Below are 20,206 nucleotides of genomic sequence, written 5' to 3'. Positions count from 1 at the left end.
ACTTTTTGCTATGGTTGATGCCCACCATGGATTCATTTATGCCTTTTCAACCATTAAATAAAACGTTTGTGGTGCTTTTCTTCTGGCAAAACCTGCACTAGTAAGAAAAAAAGGTTTGATTTCATTAAGTTTTACGGAATAGGCGGCTGTAAGCGTAGGTTATTTTGGGTACAGAGATCTACAGGGTCATGTTTCCTTACTTACTTGACCGGTTACTGTGGTCCGGTTGGTTCAGGTGTGGAGCAATTGACAGCCCGGATGTTAGGGGACTTCCAAAAATGTGTGGTGAAGGGAGACTGAAGGTTGAACCTGCCAGGGAGAAAACCTGTGAATTGAAGACAAAAACACATTATTAGCCCTAAATAGAGAAATCAAAGATTGTACATTCATACTGAAAGGTGATGTAAAAGACAAATCCTTAAATGCAAAGTCGGCAACAATACACATTTGTTGCATCACTGAAACTTGTATCTCTTCCCTAAACTCTTGTCACATCTGCTGCTCCTTCTACCTCTTCCTGCTCCTCTTCGCATACCCCCTGCCCCTCAGGCCGCAGGGGAGGAATTGGTATACTCTTTCATTCTTCCACTAATATTGATTCTGCTCTCCCCCCACCCTTCCCTTCATTCTAGTCTGTGCTCCAGATAGAATTTTGAAGTGGGAGTATTTTACTCCATATTTTTTAAAGTTGGGAGTAAAATGATTTTTTAGGGAGCACAAATACAAACGAGGAAAAATATATTTTGACTGGGAAACCGAAATGTTTTTGTAATAATTATTTCTTTGCAACTAGTTATTCATACACATTTAAAGATACACATTTAATTCTTTTGATCAGGCAGTAATAGCAATTTCTTCCTGTGGTACGACATGCACATACACTGCTGGTCCAAATATATCCATGGAGCTGTGTGAGTGAAAGCATGGGCACAAGGTTGTATGCGTCCGTTTCCCATTTTTTGTTGGTTGTATTTTTACTCCCCATCTTTATTTTTAGGGAGTTAAAGTGGCTGATACACCCCTTATCTATAGGGTTGGATTAGACCTCCTTTCTGAGGCCCGATTCGTTTTTCTCATCATCTACTGAGTAGACCAGTCAGCTCTTTCTGTGACGACCTTAATGCCCTTCTCTCATCACTCCTTTCGTCCGCTAATCCTTTAATTGTCTTCAGTGATTTTAACCGTCATCTTTCTTCAACTCAATCTTCTGTTCTTCTGCTTCCTATTCTTGATTCCTTCCATCTCCCCCCTATTTCTACCCACCCTTCTCTCATCTCTGGTTCGTACCCTGACCATCTTTTTTCCTCCACCTTATCCACTACCTGTCTGGTATGTGGTCATTGCATCTAATGCCATTCCATCGAAATCTTTCCATCTAAAGAATTTCCATCAAATGCATATTGGGGGGTAAAGGGTTAATTTTTGTTTAAGTGCATTTTAAAGAGTAAAAAACAGTGTTTGGGGGTGAATGCACATTTTTTAGATGGAAAGAATTTGATGCAAATGCATGTCGATGCAAGGAATTCGGTGCAATGCCCATATACCCCTCAGTTTCAGTGTCTCCAGTTTACTCTGCAGACCATTATTTTCTTTCCCCGTCTATTCCTTCTCCCCACCGTCCTTGGGTTCCCGCCTTTCCTACCCAGCCATACTAAAGTTGGGCCCTTCATTCCTTTAATACCTCTTTTTTCATCTCTTGTTCCTCCCTTCTTCTCTCTCACATTGCCTTTGCCTCATTTTCAGTTGATAATGCTTCTTCCTCACTTTCTCAGGTTTTATCCACTACTCTTGGCTCGGTCTACCCTGCTTCTGCCTTTTCTCCAACTCGCAAGTCTCCAAAGCCATGGCTTACAATCCAGCATCGCTCTTTATGGCATATACTCTGCCACACTGAGCATCACTGGCGTAAATCCTATTCTGACTCCTCCCTTTTTTCTGCCCTTCACTCCTCGTTCGACACTGCTCTCCTTTCTGCTAAACAATCACTCCTATTCTTCCCATCCACGCCTTCTGTTCCAAACTTTAACTCTTATTCTCTCCCCACCCCACTCTGACGCTACACTTGTCTCATCTCTTTCAGCGACTGACCGGGCCTCCTACTTTTCCTCCAATGTCACACCTGTGTTGTGCTATCACTCTATAGTTACTTCAATCTATGCTCCTTTCTCTCCCTCTGCCTCTATGTCCTCATTCCATACTCTCTATGATGCAGACACTGCCCTCTAGAGCCCATCCTACATTCTGACCTCATTCCTTCCACTCTCATCGCAAAATCTACCCTTCTCTAGTGCCCTATTTTACTAGATTTGTTAATGTCTCACTGCTAACCTCATCCAATCCTTCCTTGTGTAAGCATGCCACCATTCTCCCTATCCTCATAAATCACTCTCTATAACCAACGCTTCCTTCCAACTTCCGCCAGATATCACTACTCTCTTACTTTCTAAACTTTTGAACGCCTCATTTAATCTCAACTTTACTCTTATTACCTCCAACTCCATTCTTCCCAAATTTCAATCTGGTTTCTCGCCCCCCGCTCCCCATCACTCCACTGAGACCGCCCTCCTCTCTGTTTGGGACTCACTCCTCTCCATACGGTATGCAAAACGTTCTTCCGTCTTGATTCTTCGTGACTACTTATCAGTCGCCTTCAAAACTGTAGATCACTCTTCTCTTGGATTTTCTGGGGCTGTCCTGCTTTGGCTCCAGTCCTACTTGTCTGATTGCACTTATTCTGTCTCCTGGGCTGGCAAATCTTCTCCCACTCTCCTGCGGCATCTGCTAAGGCTCTGTCTTGGGTCCGCTTCTTTTCTCCCTCCATACCCGTCCCCCTGCCTCTTATTTCTTCCTTTGGTTTGTCTCATCATCTACGCTGATGACACTCGGCTCTTTCTATCCTTTTCTGCATTCTCCCCCTCTGCCCATGCTACTCTGACATCTTGCTTTCTGGCAATCCAGTCTTGGATGTGAGACCAATATTTTGTTCTTAACTCCTCTAAAACTGATGTTCTTTTTTTTCGTGCTTCAACCATCCCTCCTCCACTGCCTCCTGCCACCATTTCTGTTCCTCCCTCCTTGCTTCCCATCTCTTTCAGACCGCAGTTTAGCATCTACCTTGATTCTTCCCTTTCTTTCTCCTCCCACATTTCATCTCATTCGCTCCTGCATGTTTGATCTGTTTAACATTCGTAAGACCCAGCCTTTTCTCACCTTCCATGCCTCCAAAACCTTAATCTCATCCCCCATCTTTTCTCGTCTTTTCTATCTATTGCTCCTGTCTTCTCTTTCCTTGGACTTCTTATATATTACCTAAGCCCTTTTAAATCTATTTAGAACTTCTCTGCTCGTCTTCTGTTTTCACCTTCCCCTCGTGACTCGTTCTCTGCAGCTCATTCTTCCCTTCATTGGCTATCTTTTCATTCTCGCCTCAAGTTCAACTTCCTCTGTCTTGTCATTAAGTCCCTCCATTAACTTGCCTCCCCTTACATCTCTTCCGTGCTCTCATGGTATTCCCCCGCACAATCTCTCAATTCCCAGTCTCAATTAGTTCCCTGCCCACCTTGTGCCCAATCCCCCTTTTGTTCCTTCTCTCTCTTGGCCCCTCTTCATTGGAACACACTTCTTTCTTTCTCCCTCTGCTCCCTTTCCTCCTATCCTCTCTTTCGTTCTGGTCTGAAGACCCATTTATTTTCTCTGTAACTTTGGGGTTTTCTGGTTATTTTATCATTTAAATTGTACCACTCTGATTTGTTGTTAAGCGCATACAAAAATATGGGTAATGCATACAGATAGCAGCAAGGGAGAACAGCCTTCCTACGCAGGAGAAAACTTTACTTAGCAGATTATTATAGACCAATCAAAAGGAACGCCTCAAGGTAGCGATTATAGGCTTCCCACTTGCAATTTGGTCAGAGAAAGGTGTGAGAACATATGCACCTTATGAATCTCCCAAAGAAAAGGAAGAAACAAGACCATGTCGGGTGAAATTGATTTCTAGGCTCTGCCATAATATGCAATGTGTTTTATTGTGTATTTAATGAATATTAATTTGATGTTAATGGAGAATGGGAGCCTCTCTTTATATATGGATAATTTTACAAATCAGTATATCATGTGCTCTTCCAACAATTGCTATGACGCCTCCATAATGATCACAAATTAAAAAAGTACTGAATAAATATGTTGTTTAACACACTGATCTTAGAAGTATTGTACATATATTTTCTAGAACCCTGATCTGCCCCTGATGAAGAGTGCTGTTTCACTCGAAATGCGTTGGGCCTTCCACAGCTTCTACATGATGAATAAATTGAAGATTGGTTCTTGTGACCTCATCTGATTGAAAGTTTATTTTTTCGAATAATTACTTTTCCTAATCAATCTAACCTGAAAGCTTTTGGTTTTCTAAAAAAACATGACAAATTGTATAAACCACCTATGAATTATTGACCAGGTTTATCCAGATATTAGAAAGTGTGCAGGGGACGTGAGTTCCCTAATAGGGAACTTGGTTGTTTCATTTTCTTAAAAACAACAACCACCACCACAATATATATGACAATGCATTACTTACCGTAAAAGCATTTCTGATGATTGTATCTGCTTAGATTCACATGCTGTGCATAGGTCCGACATCCAGTGGTCACTGCGGAGTATTGCATTTTGTTTTTCGTAGTCGAAAAGGGACGTCGACAAGGCGTGTCTGAAATACTATCCCTATAGTGACGTGTGTTGTACCCACAATCCCTCACGCGTCGAGGTCCCTCTGTTTGTATTTTTCTGCCCTGAGGGAGCCTTCTAGACGTGAGTGAGTTCAGAAAAGAGAGATATAAAAGGAAGTCTATGTTCCTTCCATCCGAGCGGGGAGGAAGGGTGGGCGCATGTGAATCTAAGCAGATACAATCATCAGAAATGCTTTTACGGTAAGTAATGCATTGTCTTCTGATGCTTGTTAATCTGCTTAGAATCACATGCTGTGCATAGACTAGCGAGCAGTACCCGGAGTTGGCGGTGGGTTATGAGAAGGAACAGTAGAGAAAAGATGTCTTAATACTGCCTGACCCACCTGGGAGTCAGATCTCGAGGGTGCATCTAGACAGTAGTGTTTTGTAAAGGTGTGCACAGAATTCCAGGTAGCCGCTTTGCAGATGGACTCAAGGGGAACATTTGCAATAAATGCTATGGACGCCCCTGTGCCTCGAGTAGAGTGTGCTCTAGGCTTAAAGGGCAGTTCCCTCTTAGCAAGAGTATAGCAGAGAGTGATGCTTTGAACAATCCATCTAGAAATAGTGGACTTTGAAACTGCATCCCCTTCTCTTCCTGCTGCCACCGAGACGAAGAACTGATTAGTCTTCCTCAGTGGTCTGGTTCTTTCCATGTAGAACATGACAGCTCTGCGCACATCTAGTGTGTGTAGAGTTTTTTCTCCCAAGTTGGAAGGATTTTGAAAGAACATTGGCAGTTCTATAGACTGGTTTACGTGGAATTTCGATATGAACTTCGGAGCAAACCTTGGGTGCGTGCGTAGAACCACCTTATCTCTGTGAACTGTAACGAAGGGGTCTAGAACAGAAAGAGCCTCTAGTTCACTTACCCTCCTGATGGAGGTGATAGCTATTAAAAAAGCAGTCTTAAGAGTGAGGTCTTTAAGAGATGCTTTGTGCATGGGTTCGAAAGGTGAGCCCATGAGTCTGGTAAGTACCACGTTAAGGTCCCATCCGGGAGCTGGGTCAGCTATCAGGGGGTGTATTCTCTTTATTCCCTCCATGAAGGCCTTTATAACAGGGATCTTCCACCACGACACCTTGAGTTGGGAAGTGGTGTATGCAGAAAGTGCCGCTAGATGGACTTTAATGGAATTGAACACTAGACCTGAATCCAACAAGTGGGTCAGGTATAGAACAATATGTGTGGGAGAGCAGTCAATCGGGTTGATGCTTTTTCCTCTGCACCAGATGACAAATCTCCTCCACTTGCTAGAGTAGCAGTGGCGAGTGTTAGGTTTTCTGGCTTCCCTGAGGATGTCCATGCATCTCTGCGGGAGCTGTAGATGTCCGAATTCTATGATCTCAGGAGCCAAGCTGCTAAGTTCATGTTCTGGGGGCATGGATGCAGAGTCCTGCCCTTGTCTTGTGACAGCAGGTTGTACGGGCAGGGGAGTTTCACTGGGGGAGATAGAGACATCTCCATCAAGTGAGCGAACCATGGCTGTCGGGCCCACATTGGGGCCACCAGTATCATGGTTACTTGTTCCTGGTGCATCTTGTGCACCACCTTGTTGAGAAGGGGAGTCGGGGGAAAAGCGTAAACAAATTTCCCTGACCATTGCATCGACAGACCGTTACCCTTGGATTGGTTCTGGGGGTACCTGGAGGCGTAACTTGGGCATTGTGAGTTCTCCAGGGTTGCCAATAGGTCTATTTCTGGGAATCCCCATTGTGTGAAGACGTCGAAGGCGATGTCTTCGTGCAGTCGCCATTCGTACTCTTCGGGCAGGGGGAAATCTCTGCTGGGTTTGTCTGCCAGCAGATCGAGTTCCCCTGGTACATGTTCTGACAATAGGAACATGTTTTGTTTGAGAGCCCACTTCCATATATTTTGGGCCAGTTTGGACAGTCCTGGAGAGTGGGTGCCCCCCTGCTTGTTGATGTAGTACATGGCTGTGGTGCTGTCTGTAAGGACCAACACAGTTTTTCCTTGTAGGTGTTCCTGGAAGGCTTTTAGCGCCTTGAACACAGCTAGTAGCTCCAGTAGATTTATGTGTTTGGATGCTACTTTCGGAGTCCACACTTCGTGAGCAGTCTGATGGGATAGGTGAGCCCCCCATCCTGTTAGGGATGCGTCTGTGGTTAGAGTGGCTTCTGCCGCGGGTGTGGCAAAGGGTTTCCCTTTTCCCAGGTTTTCCTTTGTCCACCATCGTAGCGAGAGAACCAAGGCCTGCGAGACCACCACTGGATCGTCCCATAATCCACTGGCCTGACACCACTGGCTGTTGAGCCACTCTTGCATAGGGCGCAGGCGCGCGTGAGGTACCAAATAAATACACAACGCCATCATGCCTAGCAAGCGCATTGCTTTGCGTACCGTCACCTCTCGACCGGTCACATATTGAGGGATCTGAAACAGCATGTTTTGGACTCTCTCGTTGGAGGTGAAGACGAGGCCGTCCTTTGTTTGAATTAGAGCCCCTAGGAATTGTTTGATTTGGCTGGGGTCTAGGCTGGACTTCTTTTCGTTGATGGAGAAGCCCAACTGGAACAAAAGGTCTACAGTCTTTTGGGTATTGGAGAAGCATGTTTCGTAAGAATCCCCTGTTATGAGCCAGTCGTCGAGGTAAGGGTAAACTGGGATGGACAACCTGCGCAGGTGAGCCGCTGCCACTGCCAATACCTTCGTGAATACCCTTGGTGCTGATGCTATGCCGAAGGGTAGCACTCTGAACGGATAGTGTTTGCCCTCTATCATAAACCTGAGGTATCTTCTGTGCGCTGGCAACATTAAAATATGAAAGTATGCATCTTTCATGTCCAGTGTTGTCATGTAATCTCCCTGTGATAGCAGTGGGATCACTTCCTGTAAGGTCACCATACGAAACTTCTGGGGTTTGATAAACTTGTTCGCTGGGCGCAGATCTAATACAGGGCGCATGGTTAGATCCTTTTTGGGTACAAGGAAGTACACTGAATAAATACCTTCCGTTACCTGAGATGGAGGCAAGACCTCTATGGCTCCTTTTTCCAGCAGTTGTTGTACTTCTTGGAGAAGGATGGCAAGGTGTTCCGGTGTCATGCGTCGTCCCCTCGGGGGTCTGTATGTTGGGGAACTGTTGAATTCGATGCAGTATCCGTGGGCTACGGTGGAAAGTACCCAGCGGTCTGACGTTATTCCCTCCCATGCTGGAAGAAAGGATGTTATCCGGCCCCCGACCGGTGTTGCATGGGAGGGGACGCGAATTTTCGCGTCACTTGGTGTTGTTGGGGGCTTGGGAGCATCTGGGGGTGGACCCCCACCCTCTCCCTTTGCCCCTGCGCCGTCCTCTTTGGCTGTACTGCCCACTATTGGTCTGGTAACTGGTGGCAGGGTACTGTTGCTGCTGATTCTGCTTTTGGCGTTGGCCACGAAAAAAGCGTATGTTGCCATAGCCGCGTCTGGTAGTGGGCTTAGAGATCTGGTCAAGAGTTTTGATAGTATCGAACTCTTTTTTAGCCATTTCCAGAGCCTCATCCACCGCCTTCCCGAAGAGGTTTGAGTCTTCAACAGGTTTATTTATTAAAGACGCCTGTGTCTCCGGTTTGAACCCTGAGTTGCGCAGCCATACATGGCGTTTTAGGAGTATTCCCTGAACCAGGGAACGACCCGCTGTCTCAGCAGCATCCAGAGAGTTCTTTACAATACTCTGGTTGACCTGGGTTCCTTCGCCAATAGTTGAAAGCAGACGTGTACGTAGTGGTTCCGGTGCTTCTTCGGCGTCCTTGCGCAGTTTGGCCCACTGCGCGTCCGCGTAGCTAGCTAACAAAGAATTGTTGTTCACAATTCTTGCCGAAAAGGCGGCCGAGGATGTGACTCTTAGCAAGGGCATATAACCTCTTGCCCTCCTTGTCAGGTGGTGCCTCACTGGTAGACAGCGGCACCCCTGCCCTCTTCCTTGTATTAGTTACTACAAGGGAATCCGGAATGGAATGTCCCCTGATGTACAGCGGGTCTGAGGGTGAAGGAGTGAAAAGTTTTTCAATCCTTGGATTAACTCCTCTGATTAGTGCGGGTGTGGATAGCGAAGGGATGATTCTTCTCTTCACTGAAGCGAGGAGGGGAATGGTCTGGCTGACTGGGGGTTTCTCCTTAATTACTCTTTCCACAAAGTCTATTTCAGGAGAGATTTCCCCAGTGTCCAGTTCGAAATGTGCTGCTGCTCTGCGCAACAGGGCATTGAATGTGGGCTGATCGTCAATGGGAGACGTGTTTCTAACAGGTGAATCGTCAGGAGGATTTAGGTTCAGGACATTAATGTCCGAATACACTGATGGGGATTGCCAGGGATGAGAAGGTCCTTCTTCTGGATTTTCTCCGAAGCCTTCTCCTACCATGTCTGGGCTGTCTTCCAGACCTTTCTCTTGGTTCTGTCCTCCTTCATTGTCCACAAAATCATCCTCCTCTTCTAAGTATTGTTCCTCACCAGTGAGGTCATACACATTATGGAAGTCTAAGGGTGTGTCCTGCCTCGGGTATTTGGCCCTGGGGTCCTCCTGAGGCCCTTCTCTTGTTCTCTTGGGAGTGGGAGGGTTCTGGGTGTTCATAAACCTCTCCATTCTCTCCATGCAGAGATGGAGCCTTTCCATGGTTTCATGGGGTACCCCTGAGCGGTCTAGCGGGGGAAAATTAGTGTCATCTTGCTGAAAACGGCTCGACCTCTCCCACAACGTCGAGGAAAGTGTCCCGTCGTCCTCCGAAAAGCCTTCCGGTGTGCTGGGGGTCCCCCCGACTGCAGGGGGTAGTCCCTGTTTTTCTTCAGGCTTTTTCGGCGTGTCTCTCGACCTTTGCGTAGCGCACGACGTGTCTTTCGGCGTACGCTTCTGGGCGTCGGCCACAACGATCCTCGCCAAGCTCTCTGTGAATCGTTTGTCAGCGGAGGGCTGTGGTTTGGACGTTACGGGTGTCGAACGTTCTACGGCGGCGTGCGCTCTCTGCTGGTGCGCGCCGCCGATGGTTTGGGAGCGGTGCCCTTATTTGCCGAAAGCCCAGTCGCTGGTCGCGGCTGCGGTTGCGAGAGGGGCTTCGAACCCGAACAGTCCGAGGAGGCGGCCGGTGTAACCTGCGTCTCCTTGGGCGCTGATGCTTTCTTCGTCTTCGACAAAGAAGAGCTATGGGTTGTGTGTTTATGTGTTGTATCGTGTGCGTCAGTGTCGCCGGGGTGTTCATCCCCATAGGCAGGGCGTGAGCCGAGCCCGTCGGGGCCGGGGACAGACGACGAAGAGCGCGAGCGCTCTTTAGAGGGGTGTACGACTTCCGTAGCGGAGGTCGTGTTATCACGTTCCTCGTCACTGTCGGTGGTAGCAGCGGCGGGTGAAGAACCGGCCTTCGACATAGCGTAGGCCGCCCACCTCTTGAACCTACGGTCTTTTAGAGTCTTTGGCTTTAGAAGCCAACAAGCCGAGCAACCCTCCTCTACGTGATCGAGGGGCAAGCAGCGGTTACACCGTGAATGCTTGTCCTTCCAAGTAAACTTGCCCTTACAAAGTGGGCAAAACCTAAAGGGTGTCCTCTCCATACCCGAGGCAATAACCCGTGATAACTACCCCAAGGGAAAGGAAGGGGAAAAGGAAAGGCATTCTCAGCAAAAGAATCAGAGATGTTCCACGACCCCACTCTCCCTACTGTATTTGGCCTGCGAGGCCAGGGCACATGTTCGGCAACGCCGAAGTATCTCCTCCGCTCGTCCCCTCCGTCGAAGATCTTGCTCGGCGGAGACAGCTTCACAACTGCGTCGAGGGAGGGATCGATATATTAAATCTTTAAACAGGAAAAAACGACCAAAGGTCGAGGAGATGGAATCTGCAATGTCTCTCGAGGAGCTCCGCGTAAAGGCGACCAGTAGCTGGGCGGAAAAAAACGATCTGAGGGACCTCGACGCGTGAGGGATTGTGGGTACAACACACGTCACTATAGGGATAGTATTTCAGACATGCCTTGTCGACGTCCCTTTTCGACTACGAAAAACAAAATGCAATACTCCGCAGTGACCACTGGATGTCGGACCTATGCACAGCATGTGATTCTAAGCAGATTAACAAGCATCAGAAATATATATATATATATATAATAAGGTCATTACCCTGAGTAGGGCTTACCTCACTGAAACAGATGCCGTAGGACTGCTCGTCCCATCTGTACATCATCTGCATGCTGCCGTTCGAGACAATAATGGCGGGTAAATGTATGTGGCACCGACCAGGACGCCGCCTGACAAATGTCTGCCAGCGGAATTCCGGCCCACAACGCCGCCGAAGACGAAGTTGATTTCGTGGAATGAGCTCTTGAACATCCTTCTAGCGGTTTCCCCGCCTTGGAGTGACAAAAAGCAATTGTCGACGAGACCCATCGAGCTAGTCCTTGTTTTGAGATTGCCTTTCCTCTCGTCGACGGACCATAAGCCACAAACAGTTGTTGCATAGCCCTGAATTGCTGAGTCCGATGAAGATAAAACTTTAGAGCTCTTCACGTCCAAAGTATGGAGGGCTTTTTCCGCAACCGATGAAGGAGTCGCGAAAAAGGTAGGTAGAACAATTGATGAATGCTTATGATAAATAGTAGGAACTTTTGGAATAAAATGAGGGCTGGTTGCCAGCACCACTTTGTCCTTAAAGAACCTCAAGTACGGCGGATCCATGACCAACGCTTGTATCTCCATGAGCCGTCGTGCTGAAGTGATAGCTACAAGAAAAGCCAACTTCCACGATAAGAACTTCATAGACGAGGAAGCCATCGGTTCAAAGGGGGCTTTCATTAGCCCCACCAACACCAAGTTAAGACTCCATATCGGAGGAAAGCGTTTCATCGGTGGAAATGTACGGAATAAACCTTTCATGAAGTGCTTTATCAGCCTATCACTAAACAGCGGCGATGACGGTCTTCTGCGCGTGAAACTTGAAATGGCTGCTAGGTGTACTTTTATCGATGAAAAGGATAACCCACTCTCAGCTAAATGCAGCAAATATGGTAGAAGCTGTTCCGGAGTTATATTCAGGGGCTGCAATCCCGGCTGATTTTGAAACCACACGCAGAATCTCCTCCACTTGCATGCATACGAAGAGTTCGTGGACAGAGCTTGCGCAGCTTGCAGGATTCGACGGCAATCCAATGAAATACTCAGGGTACCAAACTCTGAGGAGAAGTCAGGAGCCATGCTGTGAGGTTGAGACTGTCCGGGTCGTGGTGCCACACTGTTGCCTTGTCCCGGGACACGAGGTTCGGGACTTTCTGAAACGTTACCGACCACGCTATTGAAAGCTGTAGCAGGTCGGAGAACCACACCTGTCTCGGCCAATAAGGAGCCACCAAGATCACTCGACATCTGTATCTGTGAATCCACTGCAGGGTCCTCCGTATGAGAGGAAACGGGGGAAAGGCGTACAGAAACTTGTCCGTCCACGGGAAGGAGAACGATTCCCCCAGCAAATCGATCTGCGGCCACCTGCTGGCATATTGTTTGCATTTTTTGTCTTCCCTTGTTGCAAAGAGATCCAGAGAAGGCTGCCCAAACTTTCTGAAAGTCTTCGACAACTGAAGATCGTCCAGTTCCCATTCGTGCATCTGGTCCATTTCCCCGCTGAGGAAATCCGCTTGTCCGTTCTTTACTCGCGGAAGATGGTGGGCTACGATGGTTATATTTTGTTGCTGGGCCCACTGCCATACCTTCTGTGCCTCGGTGGAAAGGGTTCTGGAGCGAGTACCTCCTTGTTTTCTCAAGTAAAACATTGTCGTCGTATTGTCTGTCAATATTCTCACCACTGACCCTTCTATGTGCGGTAGAAAAGCTTTCAGGGCCCAATGCACTGCCCTCAACTCCAGTACATTTATATGTAGGAGCGACTCCTCCGACGACCACCGACCTTGCGTTTGGAGAGCGCCCAGATGTGCCCCCCATCCAGTCAGCGACGTGTCCGTCACTATGGTTATGTGGAACTCCACTCCCCTGGATAGGTTCTGGGAGCCTTGTCACCATCGAAGAGCTCGCAGGAGCTTGTCGTCGGCGGTCAGTTTGTCCGACCAAAGTCCCTGGCTCTGAGTCCATCGGTCCACCAGGAATATTTGAATTGGCCTCATGAAAAGGCGGCAGTTCACCAAAGGGATGCACGACGCCATGGCACCCAGTATCGACATATCTTCTTACCGACACTTTGGTGTTGACCTTCCATTGCCTTGCCAGCTGATTGAGTCTATGGATCCTCTCCACGGATGGTCTTACCAATCCTGACTGAGTTTCGAACTGTGCACCCAAGAACACTAAGCTTCTCGACTGAGTCAGTGAGGACTTCTCGAAGTTTACTGCAAATCCTAGTTGTCGCAAAAGCTACATGGTGGCCTGTAGACTTGCTTGAGTTGCCATAGGGGACGATCCCCTCACCAACCAGTCGTCCAGATACGGGTAAACATGATGCCCTTGTTTTCTTAACCATGCTGCAACCGGAGCTAGGCATTTTGTGAACGTCCTGGGAGAGGATTTTAGTCCAAAAGGGAGCACTGTGAACTGGTAGTGAGTCCTCCCGACCATAAACCTTAGGAACTGTGTCGTCGATGAATTGGTATGTGAAAGTACGCGTCTTGGAGGTCCAGCGACGCCAGAAAATCCCCTTGTTGAATGGATCGGATCACTTCCTGAAGTGTGAGCATTTTGAATTTTAGATTTTTTTACGTTTTGTTGAGGTCTCGAAGGTCGAGAATGGGACGCCATTTTCTGTTGGGCTTCTTCACCACGAAGTATCGGGACTACACACCTTGACCCCTCTGCGACACAGGTACCAATTCTATAGCCCCTTATTGTAGCATGAGTACTACCTCTCGTTTTAAGACACTCAGGTGGGGTTGGGCGGAAAACACTGGTGGAATGTGTGGGGGCTTGCTTTTGAATTGTAAGGAATGACCGAACTTTACAGTGTCCAATACCCACCGGTCCATGGTTATCTGTTCCCATTCGTCGACACAATTCAACACCCTGCCTCCCAGGACGTTCTGACGCCCATCATTGTTGGTCTTTAGATTGTTTGTCTTTCGACGACGAGGAGTAACCTCCCCTCTTCCTAGAAGCTTGACAGTCTCAACGTCTATTCGCGGTCTGAGAAGCTCGCCTGTAGCCCTGCGAGGAGTACGACGGTCTATTGAAAGCACGGTCCCTTGATGACGAGAACCGGGAGTTTCCTGAGGCTCCTCTAAAGGGGCAAAACAAATTTCCACTCTGGAGGGCACCCAGAGATAGCGCCGTGTCAGAGTCCTCCTTCATGCCCTTCAAGGCATCGTCCACCTTTTCGCCGAAAAGAAGGTCTCCCTCAAAAGGCATATCCAACACCTTATATTGCACTTCAGGTCGAAAGTTGGTGCATTTTAGCCACGCCTGTCTCCGTAGAAGCACACCGTTGTTAACTTGCTTAAAACCTGATTCTTCCAGGTCCACAGCAATATTTATAGAATGATTAGATGCCTTTTCCCCCTATCGGACGAGTAACATCGCCGCCTTTCTGTGTTCGTCTGCGAGATGTTCTAGTACGGGTGCCAACCGATGCCACATCTCTCCATCACACCTGGCCATAATAGCCAGAGAGTTAGCCGCCTTCACTGTTGTTGCACCCACCGACAACACCTTCTTGCCAAAGGCATCTTGTCTCCTGACCTCGTTCTCCGGAGGAGTCGTGCATTTGTGCTGAGACCTTGCCTTTCTCGCCACAACTGCTGATACCGCCGACTCTGGGGTTGGTTGAGAGGACAAACATTTGGGAGCGGATTCGGGAGCCTTAAATTTCTTCTCCAGTCTACCTTTTATTGCGGGCTCCGAGAAGGGATGGCGCATCGCCTGTAGTCCTTCTTGCCATACATGATCTAGGATGGGGACTGAACACCGACCTCCTCCTCTTCCCCATATGGTCAAACAGAAAACAGTCTTTTTTTCTCCTCCTCTTGGGCCAATCCGAATTCAGTACAAGCCTTACTCATCATGACATGGAAAGAACCAATATCGTCCGGAGGCGACGGTTGGGCTGGGCTTCTTGGAGTTTCTAACTCCGCTTCTTACTCGCAAGTTGGGTCTCTAGAGGGGGATAACGATATATCAAATATGGACGCTCTGTCTGATTCGGAGTCCAACTGTTCTCCTTCCTCCGGGCGTGCACATGGAAGGCCTTCATGGGCCGGCATCGCCGCCGACACCGTCGGAGCTGGTCGATGGGAAGGACCTGGCTAGTCAATGTTCTGTGTCATCGGAGCCACCCGAGGTAACTTCTCATCCAACTTCTTTAACAAGGTCTACAATGTAAATAGAACTTCCAGAGATAAAACAGACAGCGGGTTCAGCAACCGGGGTTGTAATCGGGATATTTGTCCCGCTCGAAAGAGTCAGTCTCCTAACCCCTTCAAACCCAAATTCTGCAGGTCCAGCCACCCGCTCACACTCGTCCACAGAGGATATAGATAAGGCCTCCTGCTGCAACAAGGATTCCGGCAAAACCGGGTTGTATACTTCCGGTCACCAGGCCTCCTGTGGAGTCTCCGTCGACGAGTCGCCATCATCGTCGTCACCTGCGGCGGAACACCTGAAGAAACCATCTGCGTCACTGGTAGCGAGGGCTTCGACGATCGCCCTCCTGTCGACGACGGTGGTATCTGCGCAGATCCTTGAGGCGTTCCCGCCTTTTTTTAACTTGACCTGTGTTTTTCAGAATCTCGACGATGATCTGTGATGATCACCTGAGGAGGATCTTGACTTTTCTTTCCTCTCCTTCTTAGATGAGGACGACGACAACGAGAATTTCGCTTTTAGCGAAGCTTCTTTCGTGGAATGCTTTTCCGAAGAGCCTTTCTCCGCAGGATGCGCTTTCTTCACCGGGGGTTCAGCCGATGCTGAACGGTGGGGGGGCCCCTAAGGATTTTGTTGTCGAGGCCAAGCTATGCGTGGAGCCTACCTCCGAAGGGGGGGTACGCACCCGCTCCGTCGTTCAACCAAGCCACCAACCGCCAACTCTGGTCTTTAAGAGTCTTCTGGGAGAAGCCCTTACAGATGTCACAATTGTCTGCCGAATGGTGAGGGTGGAGACAATATATACAGTCCATATGGCCATCTCCTTCATACACTTTCTTTAGCCCGCATGTAGCACACGAGCGAAAAAGAGCTTTTCCAGACATTAGGAAAAACAACGAAAACAACCTAGCAAAAATAGTAGATGACGCAAGGTGATCCCACTGCTTTGAAAGACGGTTGAAATCTGAAGGGAGCCGCGGGGACGGGGCATTTATACCGCTACGTCCTATTGGGGCATGTGTAAGCAGCCCAAGACGAAGTAGATCGGACAAAGAAGTGTCGAAATTTTACCTAGGGAAAACGGCTTTATAAATGAACCGAGGGTTCCCAGTCTGACGTCGGGGAATATTGTAAGCATGTGAATCCATGAAAGATCCAATGCTGGAGAATGGTAATATGGGTCCGGCGGGAGCCTGCCGGTTTTTCCGGCACGGTTACTGCCGGACTCGTAATGAGGCCCTATGCATATAAAAATCATAGTTAAATATCGTCACGCAAAACATATACATCCACCCTTAGGAAAAATAGAATTGGATATTAATCAATTACCAGTGCAACACAGGTGAGTAGTCAGAATCAACACAAAACCGCTTCCCTGACACTTATGAAGCCCAATCCAAGATTTGTTCATTTGTTACGCGCCGAAAAGCCTGCAGGCATCAGGGCGCGGACATAAAGACAAGGGACTACATTTGAAACAAGACAGGGAGCGTCTGGCATATCTCGAGTTACTTGGACATTTATTTAAAGAGCAGCGATTTCAGTTTCTTTTTGAAGGTCTGAAAATGAGTTTCTAGTTTGAGGAGTGGTTTCTAGTAAGAAGATTGGGGCCTTGTGCCCTATAGTCACCAGCTCCAAAACATACTTCTTCAGGTAGGTGTTTATAGCGGTTTATAGTACCAGTGGTTATGATTAAAAAAATAATTTCAAAGTTTAAATAAAGGTTCAAGTAAAGTTCAGGTAAGTACTCAACTCAAACACACTAGGATAGGTCTTAATGAAGATTCCACCATCAAAGGTCAGGTTATGGTGAGTTGGGGCCAGGATGTTATTCCAAATGTAACCCTATGGAGGTTGGGGGGTGGGGAGGCAGGGACGGCCAGAAACAGACCACTGCTGGTGTTACGGAACCTGTTGGGGACACAAACTTCTGCGCTTAGTTAGGTCGAGGAAGACGCAGGGGTCGTGGCTGCAGAGGTCACTTTCTGTGTCTGGATTTAGTTTGTTGGTCGCAGTACACAGGAATCTGTTCCAGGCAATTTCCAATAAAAGACCCAAATCAGGAAAGTTGAAGCCCTCTGCAGGACAGACCACCTCATGGGACTGAAGGTGTGTTGCAACGGGAGTCACCATGATCAGGTAGTCACAGGTGAACTTCAAGCGGAAAACACAGGAGCAGGTCCATTGCAGCCTCCCTTGGAGTGAGACAGCTGAAAATGCAGGAATAGGTGATTAGTGGCACAAGCTGAAGATCTGCCAAGTTCCAAGGTTCAGCTGGGAACATTGACTGCTGCAGCACGGTAGGCCAGGATAGAGCTGGTCAGTCCACCGGTTGGTCCAAGGGCACTTCCAAATGCTCAGCAGGCACGGGTCCTCAAGCAGGGGTCGAGACTGTTATTCCTACCAGACCAGGGTTTCAAAGCACCAACAAAGGCATTATTGAGATCAGGACAGAGGAGCAAGCCTTCACTGGGACAATACTAGAGTCAATGCTGCCCTGCTACAGGGGTAGTTTATGGGTTGCCAGCAGGCATTTCTTTGTAGAAGTCTTGGTTCCAATGAAGATCTATAAACAATGTAGGATCCCTCCATTTATCCAAGAGTCAAGATGGGAGCAAGTCCAAGCTCACCAGTGGTAAGGAACTGCACAGTTTAAACAGTTAGTGGCTGTCCAATCATGGATAGCCACTCGTCGCCACATCTACCCATTTCTGGCACTAGAGATGTGAATTGGAACTAGACAGTCCCAACCCCCCATCTCTTAACTTATGCACATCCACACAACGCTCTTTAACGCACGAAAGCCATATCTTTCCCTGAGAAAGGGATTTCCATATAAGGTATTTCCTGACCGAAGAAGGCCAAAGAATAATATGGCCGAAGAACAAGCGAAAAACCATGTGGACAGCCATTTTAGGGTGCATGCCACCTTTAGTAGCCATTCGCAGTAACGCAAAAGTGCATGAGTAAAATAATCCAAACATTTTAAAAATATTGCAGTTGCCACCAGATTGTATTAGGCAAATTTTAAAAGTAACCAAAAATCCATTATATAAAAAGAAGTAAGGATACACAATATTCTAACTGCACTTCACTGTAAGGTGATGTGTGCAATTGTAAAAATGCAAGAATTCACAAATAGAGAGTCTCTGAGTACAATCAGGGAAGCACGGTATCACAAGTATGACACCGACATGAGCTAGAAGTTTCAGAAGCTTTACATAATTTTTGGGGTTTGGAAAACGCCTACTTTGCCCTATAGCTACGATGGGAGTTGTCTCTACCAACAAATAAAAAAGAAAACACAGTCCTAGTCAGTCTATGTCAAATCAAAATGGCCTATAAAAAGAAAACTAATGCCTGCCCTATCCAAACAAAAAGTGTGTAAAAGGGAATGTGTATGGAAAAGGAAAGTCAGAGTTATAACAAAGGATCAAGGTGGCTGAGTCAGCTCTCCTCCCCACGCTGGGCAGCACGGAGTAAGGCAGCCATGTAGACAGGATGATGCACTCTGGCTCAGGTAATCAAAAAGGCAGTTCAAAACATGGGTCGAGGCCCGCTTGGCCTTCCACGTTACAGTCACTTGTTTTCAGTTCACCAAACGTTCTTTCACAGTTCAACAAAAGTTCACGTAGGTCTCCCTCCGTTGGGCTCTGACCTCTCAAGGTATCAACAGTTCACATAGATCTACCTCGGTAGGGCTCGGACCTCGCAATCACAGCACTTGCAGGAGTTCCCTTCCCCAAGCTTCATTCACATTCGTTAAGGGTTCCCTTCCCCTAACTTATTTCATATCCAGGTCTCCCTCAGTCGTGTTCAGACCTTTCACAGATGTTGAAGACTTCCGAGTGTGCAAGGTTTTTTTCACAGACCTCCGCAGGACCACTTCGACTTTCACTTCAGGTCTCCCTTATGTTACTTACCCCAGTGTGTCTTGGTTTTGGTAATTCTCTAACCCTCGCAGTGGTCCCTCGACAGGTCGTCCTGCTCCAGTGGGTCACCTTTGCCTCTGAAAATCTGCTCTGTGTCTCACCTTGCTCAGAGTGTGTCTTAATGTTCTGCCTTTTATCCGTGTGGGGGGAGCTAATGGATAACAGATGTATGTAATTAAGGTCAAGTGCCTGACCTTATTAATGGGACATGTCCAATGAGATATGTACGTTGTTAGCCTCTTTACCATCAGTCGTCCTCTTCCTCAACCCATTGTTTGCGTAGGTGTTTGGGAGGACAGGGGGAGTTGGAACATTGGGGAATCCTTTAAAATAGGATGGGGTAAGGGCATAGGAAGGAGAAATGACTCAATGATTGAAAAAAATGTTTTTTAAATGTAAGAATAAGACAGAAGCGGTCATCCCAGAGCCATCACCAGATGCCTTCTCGTTTGGACAGAAGGAACAACCTGCAGAACTTTGAGCGGGGATGGATGGGAGGGTCGATGAGGAAACTGCGGGAGAAGAATCCATAGAAAGATCATTACGGTGAGTAATTTCGCCTTCAATGGATTGCTTTTCTCCTGTAGATTCCATATCATGATAAGATTCCCCAAGCAGTTAGAATAATGGAGGAGGGCAAAAAGATTTAAACCAGTAGATTCTGTAGAACCGCCCTACTAAACCTTGCATCAGCTCCACGTGCAACATCCAAGGCATAGTGCTTGGTGAACGTATGCAAGGATGACCAAGTGGCTGCTCAGTATTTATCCCCAACAGAAACTGTAGAGGCTGAAACCCCTCTGGTTGAGTGGGCCCAGATGCCTGCTGGAAGCTCCTTGCCTGCCGATTGGCTACACTCGGATATGCACAAAAGAATCCAACATGACAGGGTTTGTTTAGTGATAGCAAGACCTTTTCTGGAGAAGGAATAAGCCACGAACAACTGGTCTGATTTCCTAAACGCGGATGTGCGAGCAACATAGAAGCTTAACACTCTTGGGGTCAAGGCGCTGGAACCACTCTTCCTCTTGAAGGATGCAGAGGAGGGTAAAAGACAGATAAATCAGACTGGGACAGATGAAACTCTGGAACCACCTTAGGAAGGAATCTGGGTCTGATTTTAAGAGACTTTTTCACAAAAGAACTTCAGAAAGGGAGGTTTGCAGCACAAGGGTTGCAGTTCACTAACCCTCCCGGCAGATGTGATCACGACCAAGAAGGAACTGGGCCATGACCGAAATAATTAAAAAAGGAACTTTGGTCTGGGGACCTC

The 20,206-nt window shown here is 47.7% G+C and overlaps 1 protein-coding gene across 4 annotated transcripts in view; it reads right to left on the bottom strand.

The window, feature by feature from the left end:
* The window catches only part of MLLT6 (MLLT6, PHD finger containing), a 1,444,709-nt gene that overhangs the window by 290,851 nt on the left and 1,133,652 nt on the right, over nt 1-20,206 (bottom strand). For all 4 annotated transcript variants that reach the window (XM_069634689.1, XM_069634688.1, XM_069634691.1 and 1 more), the window contains one exon: nt 205-325. In XM_069634689.1, the coding sequence (XP_069490790.1) occupies nt 205-325 (121 nt within the window). The remainder of the gene's footprint in view (nt 1-204; nt 326-20,206) is intronic.

The sequence above is a fragment of the Ambystoma mexicanum genome, chromosome 13 (genome assembly GCF_040938575.1).
Source record: "Ambystoma mexicanum isolate Mex_15411 chromosome 13, UKY_AmexF1_1, whole genome shotgun sequence".
Classification (NCBI taxonomy): domain Eukaryota; kingdom Metazoa; phylum Chordata; class Amphibia; order Caudata; family Ambystomatidae; genus Ambystoma; species Ambystoma mexicanum.
Note: the sequence above shows the minus strand (reverse complement) of the source record. Positions and strands in the feature narration are given on the sequence as shown.